General features: G+C 41.2%; 1 protein-coding gene and 1 pseudogene across 2 annotated transcripts in view; both read right to left on the reverse strand.

The window, feature by feature from the left end:
• Positions 1-11324, reverse strand: part of LOC309964907 (trehalase-like) — a 419483-nt pseudogene that overhangs the window by 123393 nt on the left and 284766 nt on the right. The gene's annotated exons all lie outside the window — the stretch shown is intronic.
• Positions 1-11324, reverse strand: part of KMT2A (lysine methyltransferase 2A) — a gene marked incomplete at its 5' end in the record, with an annotated part of 73117 nt that overhangs the window by 2093 nt on the left and 59700 nt on the right. The window contains 8 exon segments of the mRNA XM_082845736.1: positions 198-327; positions 745-828; positions 1865-1972; positions 2135-2309; positions 7525-7599; positions 8433-8603; positions 9682-9746; positions 11124-11204. Of these exon segments, the coding sequence (XP_082701862.1) occupies positions 198-327; positions 745-828; positions 1865-1972; positions 2135-2309; positions 7525-7599; positions 8433-8603; positions 9682-9746; positions 11124-11204 (889 nt within the window).

An 11324-nucleotide genomic window follows, 5' to 3' on the forward strand; every position in this document is an offset into this window, starting at 1 on the left:
TCAAAGAGTATCTTTGTGTGCTAATCCCAAGAGTGGACTGGGCCCACTACAAATTCAGAGATGTTAAAATGTAAAAAAAAAAAAAAAAAAAAGTCTAATTAGAATATACTAATTCTTCTGCAATCTAGGGATCATCTTTATAGTTGATGGCCCCTTTCTATAACAAAAGAACTGGGGAATGAAAGTGTGGAACTCACCTTGCTGTCATAGTACTTCTCTCGCTTGTCAGTCTGTATGGAACGGATGACATTGCCAGCGTACTCAATCACCATCTCACCTGCATCGATGTTTCTCTTACAAAAAAGACCCCGGCCATGGATGGGAGACCTAGGACATAAAGATGGAAAAGACATCAGCTGCAGATTTTGCAAGTAAGGTTAAATGTGTGAATACATGAATAAATGAATAAAATCTCCTGGTCTATTAGTTCCCCAGGAGAGACAGAGACTTGGAAAGAACCTGGACCCACCTGATTTGAGTATATTAATCACTCTAACAAACAGCCAAGGATTAAAGATTTCTCCGTTCCAAAGCCCACCAGAAGCAGCAATACTTTAAAGCTTACTGTGTTAAATTCCTCGTTCAACACAAGGAGCTGCAGGGTCCCAGGACATCAGGTTAAATTAGAAATATCGATAAAAACCTCACTTACTGAATGAGGGAGGTCACTCCAGCATTTGATCCACTTTGATTTTGGAAAACTTCATTAGTTTTCTATAATTCTTTCTACAATTTTAGCCATACCTGTAGACACCAACTGCCTCCTTAGAAGTCTTTTTTAAGTGCCGGAAACGCATGGGCATTGGCAGATCCATACTAGTTGCCCTCCTAAAGAGAGACGGTTCGTTATTAATGAATTCTCTTCAGGAAATCATCAGTTTTGAGTCTTGGATCAAAGGTTCCTAGAACGTATGACTACACTATTCTGTGTGTTCAATCCCAAGCATAACAAATGCCTTATAAAATTAGGCCTAAAATATAGTATGTTATATATGAAGTCTGTGGTGGTACATGCAAAGCTGACAGAGTACACTACAGTTAAAGAAAATAAAATATACATCTTACAGTTATTTGAATTTCTCCTCTAAAACACATTCCTCTCTCTTTGCCAGCCACCTACTGTTACTTCAACACAAACTCTATTTCAGTCTTCTTAAATGTTATCTGGGAAATTGTGATCTAAGCAAAACTGCAACAGAGGGAAGCAAAGAGTATTTCTTTTTTTATTTTATTTTTAAATTTTTTATTGAAGTATAGTTGATTTACAATGTTGTGTTAGTTTCTGGTGTATAGCAAAGTGATTCAGTTATACGTATATTCTTTGCGGAGCACAGGCTCCGGACGCACAGGCCCAGTGGCCATGGCTCACGGGCCCAGCCGCTCCGCGGCATGTGGGATCCTCCCGGACCGGGGCACGAACCCGTGTCCCCTGCATCGGCAGGCGGACTCTCAACCACTGCGCCACCAGGGATAGCCCTATACGTATATTGTTTTTCACATTCTTTTCCTTCATGGTTTATTACAGGATATTGAATATGGTTCCCTGTGCTATACAGTAGCACCTTGTTGTTTACCCATTTTATATACAGTAGTTTGTACCTGCTAATCCCAAACTCCTAATTTATCCCTATCACCTTTCCCCTTTGGTAACCGAAGTTTGTTTTCTGTGTCTGTGAGTTTGTTTTGTAAACAAGTTCATTTGTATCATATTTTTGATTGCACATATAAGTGATATGATATGGTATTTGTCTTTCTCTGACTCACTTCACTTAGTAGGATAATCTCTAGGTCCTTCCATGTTGCCGCAAATGGCATTTCACTCGTAGAGAGCGTTTCTTAGGACCGCTCTCCACTCCAGACTTACCGAGCTGACTTCAGCTGCACCTCCTCCTCTTCCTCATCATTGGGGTTGTATTCAGGAGGCTGCCGGTGCTTAGAAGCCAGGAAGTTAAACATGTCAAATGCTGACTTCCTGGAGCCAAAAGATGAAAATATACTTAGAGAAATACTTTAACAGAACCAGTGAAGGACAGTGTTAACACTGGAAATCTCAAAGGTTAAGTGGGAAAATAATTATATCGTTAGATCATAAAATCAAGACCTCAAACTGCTTATGGAAAGGAAGAGAACTTGCCTCAGGTGGACTTCGGCCCTGGCCGAGCCATGAGGGTTCAGTGGGGGCTCATTGGCCTCCTCTGGTTTGTGGAAACGGAATTTGTAATTCCTACAGTGCTTGGCACCAGAGAGTTGCTCAATCAGGAACACAACTGCATCGTGGAGAATCCCCAGCATCCTCAAACCGTTCGCACCTGCAGGATCAAAGGCACCAGGGTAGTGAGGAGCCCAGCCAACAGGAAGCCACATACAACCACAGAAATGCCTAAGCTAGGGAATCACTCTGCCAGAGGCCGCTCAAGGGTGAATTATACTAAAGACAAGCTAGAAATTAACATTAGATAGCCATTAAAATGATGCGGATACAGATCCATCAATATGGAAAACACTCATGATAGATTAAGTGCAAAAAGCATGCCACCAATCTATGGACTATTTTCTATGTTCTCTATGTACACAGAAATGCTGTATGTGTTATTTCATTTCATGGCATAATGACCACACCAGGCAGGAAGCGCCAGCTTCATCTCAAGGTAAGTAAACCTAGGCTCACACCCAAGGTCACATAGCTACTGTGACAGGATTTGAACCTTGGTCTGTATAACTCTAACTATGATCCCATTTTTGTTTACAGGTAATGGAGTAATAAGCTCACATGCACACAGGCACCTCACTAAAATTTATAAGGAATGTTAGTGAACCCCTAACACAGAACTCTCTTCCGTGCTGTTACAGTGAGCTTATGGAGAGATACACTCAATAGCCACTTTGTTTTACTCACTTAGTCTTATTCCATTAATGAGCATTTCTTATTTCTTTTTATTTAAAAAAAGACATTTATGTAAGTCTGCTGGCACAGATGGTGAAAGGCTTTCTAAAATGATTGGCTTCAGGACTTCCCTGGTGGTGCAGTGGTTAAGACTCTGTGTTCCCAATGCAGGGGACCCAGGTTCAATCCCTGGTCAGGAAACTAGATTCAACATGCATGCCACAACTGAAAGTTTGCATGCCACAACTAAGGAGCCCGCCTGCCGCAACTAAGGAGCCCACGTGCTGTGACTAAGACCCGGCGCAACCAAATAAATAAATAAATATTAAAAAAAATAATAATAAAAAAATAAAATGATTGGCTTCTTTCCTTAAAGGATGGGACATAGTAGTAATTGCCATACCTCTTTTTAACACTAACAAATAGCAAGTTAAATAAATAGTGTATCACTTACAATTATTGTTTTTGGTATTAATAGATACCAAAATAATCATGGCATCTATTGTGGACAAGATACTATTTCATAGGCATAACTGTGTTAGGATCACACATGCAGTTCCAACAGACACACAGTTTGTGTTATAAAGCATATGTATAGAGATGTAACCCCAGTGTAATCTGGAGCCATATGCTATGGCTGGAAGGATATCCGTGTTTAAATGTTAACAATTACTTCTAGGAGGTGGGACCCCGTCCACCAATTTGTTATTGTGGTGATTAGCTTCTCCAAATTTTAGAATTCTACACCTTGTATAATTTTTTAAAAGAGGGGAAAGTTACTATCAGGTGCCTAATTTCCACTTCACTTACAAGAATCTCTAAGGGATATAATTTGGTTTTAGTGGCAAGTAGAAAGTTAAGTCTCCAGATAAGCAACATTCTTATGATCACAATCGTTGTTCCGATTAGAACTCAACCTATAAAAGTATAAAACACAAGTCGACAATATAAGAGCTTGAAGTCATATAAGACAACGGCAAACATTTTTTTTTTTCCTATACAACACTGATTTTCCCTAAGAATTCCTTCCTAGGAGTTTCAGATTGCTGTGGATTCCTAGGTAGAAAAAGCCATTAAAAAACATACTTAAGTGTATTTTCACAAAATTCATTTTAATGTTCAGGCTGAGTGTTCAACCTTCACTGGAGGGCTTACAATGAGATTGGACACTGTGTCAATAATGGGAAAAGAAAGATGAGTTACACATGGCCCCTGTTCTCAAGGAGCCCTTGGCAGAGTGAGGCAGATATGAACACAAACCTTGCAATGTGAAAGCAACCAGATAAAGGTGTAGTATAAAGTACTATAACAGGGAACAATCTATTCTCGTGTGGGCCATTCACTTGTTCATCCAACAAATATTTACTGAGCACCTACTACATCTCCCGCATTCTTTCCATCTCTCCACTGTCCCAGACAGAATCTTGGGAAAACAAAGGTGAACAAGACAGGAAGGTACCCAAGACAGAAAGGTCTCAGATTTCTTTTTTTAAATAAATTTATGTATTTATTTTTGGCTGAGTTGGGTCTTTGTTGCTGTGCGCGGGCTTTCTCTAGTTGCAGTGAGCGGGGGCTACTCTTCGTTGCGGTGCATGGGTTTCTCATTGCGGTGGCTTCTCTTGTTGCGGAGCATGGCCTCCAGGCACGTGGGCTTCAGTACCTGTGGCTCGTGGGCTCTAGTGCACAGGCTAAGTAGTTGTGGCACGTGGGCTCAGTAGTTGTGGCTCGCGGGCTCTAGAGCGCAGGCTCAGCAGTTGTGGTGCATGGGTTTAGCTGTTCTGCGGCATGTGGGATCTTCCCGGACCAGGGCTCAAACCCATGTCCCCTGCATTGGCAGGCGGATTCTTAACCACTGCGCCACCAGGGAAGCCCAGGTCTCAGCTTTAATGTCACAGAACCCTTGGACCCTTACCTAATACCATAAAAATTAACTCAAAAAGAGTCAAGGACCTAAACGTAAGACCTAATACTATAAAACTCTTGGAAGAAAACATAGGACAAAATCTTCATGACACTGAATTTAGCAATGATTTCTCGGATATGACATCAAAGGCACAGGTAACAAAACAAAAAACAAATTGGACTTCATGATGATTAAAAAATTTTGTGCATCGATACTATTTTAAAAAGCTAGTATTCAGTGATTTCTCTGAGTTCTATCTCAAATCCCTTCAGTCAGGATAATGATCTTAATTTGGCATATTAGGGTACTTAAATAAATCATGTCAGGTTCATTACTTTATTCTTTAATTTTTGGCTGCACCGCACAGCTTGTGGGATCTTAGTTCCCCGATGAGGGACTGAACCTGGGCCCTCGGCAGTAAGAACAGAGTCCTAACCACTGGACCGCCAGGGAATTCCCAGGTTCATTATTTTAATTAATCCTCACAACAAATTTTGAAGGTTGCATTAATATTCCCACTTAAGGAGATTACGCCTTGAAGAAGTAACTTAGCTTGCATCTGAAATAATACTGATAGCAAAAGGGCAGAAATGGGACTTGAACTCAGTTTCTGTCTCCAGAGTTCATGGTTTCTAACCACCATTCCATGTGGCAGCAAAAGACATGGATAAATGAAAGCAATCTTTGTGCCGTTGGCAAAAAGGGCTGAGCTACTCAATTTGAGACTGAGAACACTGAGCTTGGGATGCTGGTTTCCTCCAGGAGCAGAATCTTACACATATTATCAGTAATCATTTCAGAGTGACTCCTGGGAGAGGCCATGTACAAATTTAATTATAGTTCACCCAATGACTGCCACCGTTGGACAGAGCAGGACCTATGAACCATATTTTCCTGCCCCCAAAATATCTCCCTCACCAATCTAAAAAAAACAAAAAGCAAAAAAGACACTATCTAGAGTAAAAATGGAGGCAGCCCACAGAATAGCAGCAAATATTTGCAAATCATGTATCTGATAAGGGATTAATATCCAGAATACATAGAAGTTGTAAAACTCAACAACAAAAAAACAATCTACCTGATGAAAATATAAACAAAGGACTTTGAATAAACATTTCTCTAAAGAAGATATATAAATGGCCAATAAGCACATGACAAGATGCTCAACATCTCAAGTCATTAGGGATATGTACAGAAAACAATAAGTACTGGTGAGGATACGGAGAAATCGGAATTCTTGTGTACCATTCGTAGGAACGTAAAATGGTACAGCCACTGTAGAAAACAGTATGGTGGTTTCTCAAAAAAAATTAAAAATAGCATCACCATATGATCCAGCAATTCCACTTCTGGGTATATACCCAAAAGAATTGAAAGCAAAGTCTTAAAAGAGATCTCTGTACACCCATGTTCACAGGAGAATTATTCAAAAAAACAACAAAGGGCTTCCCGGGTGGCGCAGTGGTTGAGAGTCCGCCTGCCGATGCAGGGGACGCGGGTTCGTGCCCTGGTCCGGGAAGATCCCACATGCCGTGGAGCGGCTGGGCTTGTGAGTCATGGCCACTGGGCCTGCGCGTCTGGAGCCTGTGCTCCGCGATGGGAGAGGCCACAGTGGTGAGAGGCCCGCGTACCGCAAAAAAAAAAAAAAAAAAAAAAAAATTGGAAGCAAGCCAAGTGCCCACAGATGGATCAACTGATAAAGTAAACGTGGTACATACATACAATGGAATATTATTCAGCCTGAAAAAGGAAGCAAGTTCTGCAACATGCTACAGCAAGGATGCACCTTGAGGACATTATGCTGAGTGTACTAAGCCAGTCACAAGATGACAAACGCTGTATGATTCCACTTATATGAGGTACTTAAAATAGTTACAAATCACAAAGACAGAAAGAATAATGGTGGTTACCAGAAGCTGGGGGAAGAGGAGAATGGGGAGTCATTGTTTAATGGATACAGAGTTTCAGTTTTACAAGATGAAAAATTATGGGGATGGATGGTGGTGATGGCTGCACAACAAGGTGGATGTATTTAACACCACTGAACTGTATACTTAAAAATAATTAAGATGAGATATGGGGATGTATGTATATGTACAGCTGATTCACTTTGTTATACAGCAGAAACTAACACACCATTGTAAAGCAATTATACTCCAATAAAGATGTTAAAAAAAAATAAAAGAATAATTAAGACAGTAACTTTTATGTTATGTGTATTTCACCACAATAAAAGATATTCATATGTAAAAGAAAAAAACGAATGAAGTACTGAGACAACGTTACAGTAGAGAGAAATCTTGAAAGCATCATGTTAAATGAAACAAGCCAGTCACAAAAGGCCACGTATTATATGATTCATTTCTGTAGGAAATGTGCAGAACAGGTACATCCAGAGAGACAGAGAATAGATTAGTGGCTGCCAGGGGCTAGGGCTGAGGAATGACTGCTAGTGGGTATGGGGCTTCTTTTAGGGATGATGAAAATGTTCTGCAATTACACAGTAGTGATGGTTTACACAACTCTGTGAGTACACTAACAGCCATCGATTTGTATGCTTTAAATGGGTAAACTGTGTAGTATAAGGTTTATATCTCAGTAAAGCTGTGAAAAATGATTTTTTTTTTTAAAAAAAGGTTGATTTTTTGTTGTTGTTGTTGAAATCAACCCTGTAGCTTAGACCCACAAGTTACCAGAGGATACTGAGACAGGAGTAAAATGACCGCTGCAGCATTACCTGCAAATGAAAGCTGCTTTAGGCGGGCGTTTGACCGAGCCTCCTGGACTTTGTCGGTCAATGACTTCCAGGCATCTGTGAGGAAATAAGATAATTCAGTCAAACATCTCTTAATACCAATGATGTGAAAAGATCCCCTGCTAGAACAGCTTTTTGTTGTTTTCTTAGTTTAAATCAGTTCAGTGAATAAGAAAGAAGCTGGGAAGGTGCCCCACCCAACAGTGCTCCTTTCTGTTACAAAGGATACAGAGGAGGTTCCCACCTTCTGAAAATGACCCCTGCATCCTCAAAGCACTCACTTCCCCTGAGGGTAGTCCAGGTCCCAAACCTGAATGTGTGGTATTAACTCTACTCCCTCTACTGCTAACCAAAACAATACCAGCACTAACGGTTAACCAGGACTGTGGGAAGGAGATCACAACCTCTCAGTTCCTTACAATTAAGGGGTGTAACTAGAAAACCTTTACAATCCCTTCCAGCTCTAACCTAAGAGTCTACGATCTCTTCCTATCTGTTGGATTTTTCCCACACTCCACACTCAATACATCTTATGCAGAATGTGTACACTCAAACTAGTTATTTTTTTGTTCTCCTCACATATGTTTTTTTTTTTTTCAGTCACCCAGGCCGGAATCTTCAGAGGCATCTTTGAGTCCTCTCTCTCTACCCTCTATATCCAAGCAGTCATGAATGTGTCTGTTCTTCTCTCCTTTCCTTTCTTCTTCTACTGGAAGTGGGCTTTATTACCTGACATCTCTATTGCAATAATACTCTCACTAGTGGCCTCTTGCCTCCTAGTGTCTCCAATTCAATCTATCTCATATGCAGCTGCTCACATAAATGGTACTACTGCAGCCCTAGCTGAGCAGAGCCTGTGCTGTTGGGCTGACCTAATTTAATCCACTCACCTTCGATACTTTCCGCACAGATCTGAAAGCCATCGTCACTTGAAATTTCAAAAACAAGTCCTTTTTTGGGCTTTTTCTCAGCAATGCTTTCCTTCCGCTTCTGTTCTTGCTGGAGCCAAAGCATCAGTGGAGAGCTGAAATTACTTTCTTCTTCTTCCGCTGTCTTAGGTTCTGTGAGGGAGAAAACAGACAGGGGCCACAGTGGATGCCACAGCAAACACTTACTGAGGACTTTATGCGCGTTTTGTCTCCAGGCCTAACAGCATCACACAGCTGGTTTTATTTACTCCCGTTTACAGGTAACAAACCTGAGGTGCAAAGAGGTGGAGCAGCTTGCCTGAGGTTAGAGCTAAGAAGTGACCAAAACTAGAATTTTTTTTTTTTTTTAATGTGAAGTTATGCTGTCTCTCTGGTAGTTTCTGGTAATGATAATCTGACAGTTTTTCAATAAGTAATTGTCCTCAACAGAGTCAAAGCTAAAAAATAACGATGGTTAACATGTATGAAACACTACCTATGAGGCACTCTTCTAGGAACTTCCTGTATTAACTCAGATAAACCTCGCAACAATCCAATGAGGTAGGTGAGAAATGATCTAAATTTTAAAGGTGAGAAAACTGAGGCAGAGAGAGGTTAAGCAGCCCATGTTCATAGAGCTAGTAAGTGGTGAAGCTGGGATTTCAACCGATTTGACTGCAGAGTCTGTACTCTCAGCCACCACCCCTCACACTGCCTTCTTACAGAGACGTATCAATCCTCTGCAGGAATCAGCAAATCAGCAGAATGTGACTGCATCCCAAATCGTATGGCTAAGCATTTTCTCTGCCTGGTTTTCTTCTGGGAATCCCCTCAACGGAAAAGGACAAAGTCTTATATCCAGAGTTCCCTAGTCTTGAAGTGACTAGCTGTTTACTGATGAAATGCATCAGGACAGAAGTGCTACGGAGATGTACCTGGAGCCATAACCTACATCTGGCTATAATAAAAATGGTTCTTGGTCTTCACTAGTGACAACTAAAGGATGAAGACAGCTTATTGTGAGCTATTTCAGTCACACTGCTGTTATAGCAAACAGAGCAGAAGAGTATTTATAGGTTTTAGTTTCGTGTCCTTTGGCCAATCACTTAACATCTTTAGCGCTTTGACTTTTTTTTTTTTTTAATCTAGAAAATCAGTAGGTAGAGAAGGTGACTTTTACAGTACTTCTGGCTTGGAAATTCTGATTCTAACCCGTTACCCACCCACATACCTGAATTTTCTCGTTCATCTGCTGGAGTCTGTGTTGTCTGAATCTCAGGAAGAACAGCCACTTGCCTACATGAAAAGAAAACCAAATGTGAGATGAACACCAGCTAGTTCTTCAATTCAAAGATAAAAACTGTCCACAATCTACTATACAGCTGTATCAGTTACACAAAACCACCACTAGACATGAACCACAGGATGCTTTGTGAACAACCTGTTGAATGAACACACCACCACACTACTGTAAGATACATAATATCAACTATCTTTTGTGAGATTCTCTCCCAAACATTTGACATGAATTTTCTGCTTTTGGAGTTGTAGACTGTGTCCTTAAAATTCTTCTCATACCCTTAACTGTTAGAAAAAAATAAAAGGACGCTTGTTAGAAGCAGTTCCGGAGTTCCTTAAGTGAATTAGCTGGTTTCATTAAAAACAAAAGCTGGGCTTCCCTGGTGGCGCAGTGGCTGAGAATCCGCCTGGTGATGCAGGGGAGGCGGGTTCGTGCCCTGGTCCGGGAAGATCCCACATGCTGCGGAGCGGCTGGGCCCGTGAGCCATGGCCACTGAGCCTGAGCGTCCGGAGCCTGTGCTCCCGCAACGGGAGAGGCCACAGCAGTGAGAGGCTCGCGTACCGCCAAAAAAAAAAAAAAAAGCAGCCTGCATGATGAACCAGTAAATCATACCTATTTTCACCTTTTACAATTAAATAAATCCTGCAAACAATTCAGATGCAGATCAAGAGGGAACTAGTTAAATAAATTACTGTAGGTCTACACAACAGAACTGGAGGCAGCCATTAAAAAATGAAGTGGCATAGAGATATGTGCACAATACAACAGCTGAAAAAAAACGAGTATAGAACAGTATGTACGGCATTATTTATTTTATGTAAAAGGTATATACGGGGGCTTCCCTGGTGGCGCAGTGGTTGGGAGTCCGCCTGCCGATGCAGGGGACGCGGGTTCGTGCCCCGGTCCGGGAGGACCCCACATGCCGCGGAGCGGCTGGGCCCTTGAGCCACGGCCGCTGAGCCTGCGCATCCGGAGCCTGTGCTCCCCAACGTGAGAGGCCACAACAGTGAGAGGCCCGCGTACCGCAAAAAAAAAAAAAAGGTATATACATATTCAAATGTACACCATGCATATCTGTATGCATAGAAATATTGGTATGAATGAAAACAAATTACAAGCAACAATTACCTCTAGGCAATAAATTGGGAACAGGGTAGGCAGGAAGAACATGGAACCGTTACCCATTATTTAAATAATTCTGTGTTTTGTTTTGTTTTTTTCTTTACAAGCATGTATTAATTCCATTAAAAAAACTTTGGCCAAAAAAAAAAACAAAAAACAAAAAAACAAACCACAAATCAGGAAGGACTATTTTCTAAATGAGGTGGACAGAACTGAGTGCTTCACCTCAGGGAACTAAGTCTTACGCTTACCCTGCAGGCTGCCCACACTCTTTCTGTGGTGACTGCTCCACGTTAGCTATATCCTGCTGCTCAGCCTCTGCTCCTGGAGCCCTGGAACAGAATCATTTGTATTTTTTCAAGAAAAACAACAGTAAATATGTACCCAACAAGGAGGTCAGTCTAAAGAAGAATCTAACAGGATCTGATAAAATTTATGGGCTGAGAAAAGTA

This window comes from Leucopleurus acutus, assembly GCF_964270905.1.
Source record: "Leucopleurus acutus genome assembly, chromosome: 8".
NCBI lineage: Eukaryota > Metazoa > Chordata > Mammalia > Artiodactyla > Delphinidae > Leucopleurus > Leucopleurus acutus.